Source organism: Merops nubicus, unplaced genomic scaffold (genome assembly GCF_000691845.1).
Source record: "Merops nubicus isolate BGI_N331 unplaced genomic scaffold, ASM69184v1 scaffold6997, whole genome shotgun sequence".
Classification (NCBI taxonomy): domain Eukaryota; kingdom Metazoa; phylum Chordata; class Aves; order Coraciiformes; family Meropidae; genus Merops; species Merops nubicus.
In genome coordinates, this window is record NW_008619486.1 from 319 (window position 1) to 2,426 (window position 2,108).

The window sequence follows — 2,108 nt, forward strand, 5'->3', positions numbered from 1 at the left end:
AGCTGTGGGTTGAAGCAGCCACAGCTGCCCCCTGCCACCGGTGGGGATGCGCCAAGGGGTGCTATGGGGTCTGAGCCCACCTTACACACCTTTCCCCCCCGCAGGCCCTGCAGCTGGGGACAGTGCTGGTGGGATCCCCCACGCAGGACGGGACCATCTCCATCCTCACCACCTCGGCGGAGGCGGACGAGCCCCACAGGGTGCAGTTCCCAGCTCCCTGCCACAGCAGCCCTCTGAGCCCAGGGCAGCCTCGCTGGGCCAACTACGTCAAGGGCGTCATCCAGCACTACCGGGGTAAGGCCCAGGCTGCCGGCTGGGTTAGAACCCCACTCACATGGGGTCAGGGCTCAGCACCCGGGTTTTGGTGTGCTCCAGGGGCTCTTCCATGGCCAGCACAATCCTGCAGCTGCTGCCAGGGCCACGCTCCAGTAGAGACACGTTCAGCTCCAAAGATCCCCATGTTTGCGGGCAGCATGCCCGAGTCACACTCTGATGTGCATTTGAAAATGGGATAGCTGTCTATCTCTCTGGCCTTTCAATACTTAAAGGGACCCTGTAAGAAAGATGGGGATGGACTTTTTAGTAGGGCCTGTTGTCACAAGATAAGGTGTGATGATTTTAAACTGAATGAGGAGAGATTTAGGCTAGAGATAATGAAGACAGTTTTGACACTGAGGGTGGTGAGCCCCTGCCCCAGGTGGACCAGAGAGGTGGTCACGGCCCCATCCCTGGAACCATTCCAGGGGAGGTTGGACTGGGCTCTGAGATGCCACTGCTCAGTGCAGGGGGCTTGGAAGATGACCTTTAAAGGTCTTTTCCAACTCAAAGCTTTCTATGATTCTGTGATATTGGACAGGGGCTCCTCTCCATCCGTTCCACGTGAGCTGTGCCACAGGGCTCTGTCAGGGCTCACAGCCCCTCTCCTCCCTTCTCTTTCTGCAGGTGGTCCTGTGCCGGGCTTCAGCGCCGTGATAGCCAGTGACATCCCCCTGGGCGGGGGCCTCTCCAGCTCGGCTGCTCTGGAGGTGGCTACTTACACCTTCCTCCAGCAGCTCTGCCCTGGTAAGGCAATCCTGGCCTCTGGCACCTCCATTCCTGAGTGGGAGCTGGGATGAGGAGAGTGTCCTTAGCAAGATCCCTCAGCCCTCAGGGAAACGCCACTGTGGGGTGGGTCACAGCCCCCTGACATGCTGTCACTGCTGTGCTCCTCTGGCTCACCCGGCCTGATCTGTCTATACCTCTAAAGCCCATGGATCATCCCTGGGGCTGGCTGGGGGGATGAGAGGATGTTCCCTTGGAAGCATCTCCCCACCCTCACGTCCCCAAAAACTGAGAGATCTGAGACACCAGTGTCAAATCATGGCGTCCAGCTGGATCCGGGGACCCACAGATGCCATGTACTGCAGGAGCCAGCGCCTGCAGCTGATGCTTTTGCAAAACCCCATTCCACTGGAGAATGACCCTTGGTCTTCATGTTTGCTCTCCCTGCTCCAGGGCCAGGGGCAAAGGTCCCCGAGCTGCTAACCTGCATCTCTCTGCTCTGGCACAGATGACGGCGACTTGGTAGCCAAGGCGCTGGCCTGCCAGGAAGCAGAGCACACGTTTGCCAGCATGCCCTGCGGGATCATGGACCAGTTCATCTCCGTGATGGGCAAGGAAGGCCACGCGCTGCTTGTTGACTGCAGGTCAGGGCCAAGCCCCAAGCTCGCCGTTGTGGTGCCCACCTCCTTGGGCAGGTGGGGACAAGCTGGTCCCGTGGCCACGAAAAAACGCAGGACTGCTGGGAGGGGTTAACCTCTGAACCCAGGCCAAACCACATTTTGTTTCTTCCTCCTTCATCCTTTCTGCTACTTGCCTGGGCTGTTTTTCCTGCAAAATCGTTAGGATTTATTATGGGACTAGCGACTGGGAATGAGTGAAATGCTCAGGCAAAATCCTAAATCACTTGGGCTCCACCTCTGCAGAAGCAGGAGCTGCCTGCCACGTGGCCTGGTCCAGATGCTGAGGGCTGGAGCAGGCGGCGGGGGAGGGTGCACGGCTCACGCCGAGCTCTCGCTGCAGGTCCCTGGAGACCGTCCTCGTCCCGCTGACCGACGCCAGCTTGGCCA

General features: G+C 59.2%; 1 protein-coding gene across 1 annotated transcript; it reads left to right on the forward strand.

The window, feature by feature from the left end:
• Positions 1 to 104: 104 nt before the first annotated feature.
• On the forward strand, positions 105 to 2,104 carry GALK1 (galactokinase 1; the record flags this gene model as incomplete). The annotated part of the gene is made up of 4 exons (XM_008943796.1): positions 105 to 294; positions 943 to 1,062; positions 1,550 to 1,685; positions 2,062 to 2,104. Coding segments are annotated over 4 exons (489 nt in total), but the record flags the coding sequence as incomplete, so codon positions are not given.
• Positions 2,105 to 2,108: the final 4 nt, after the last annotated feature.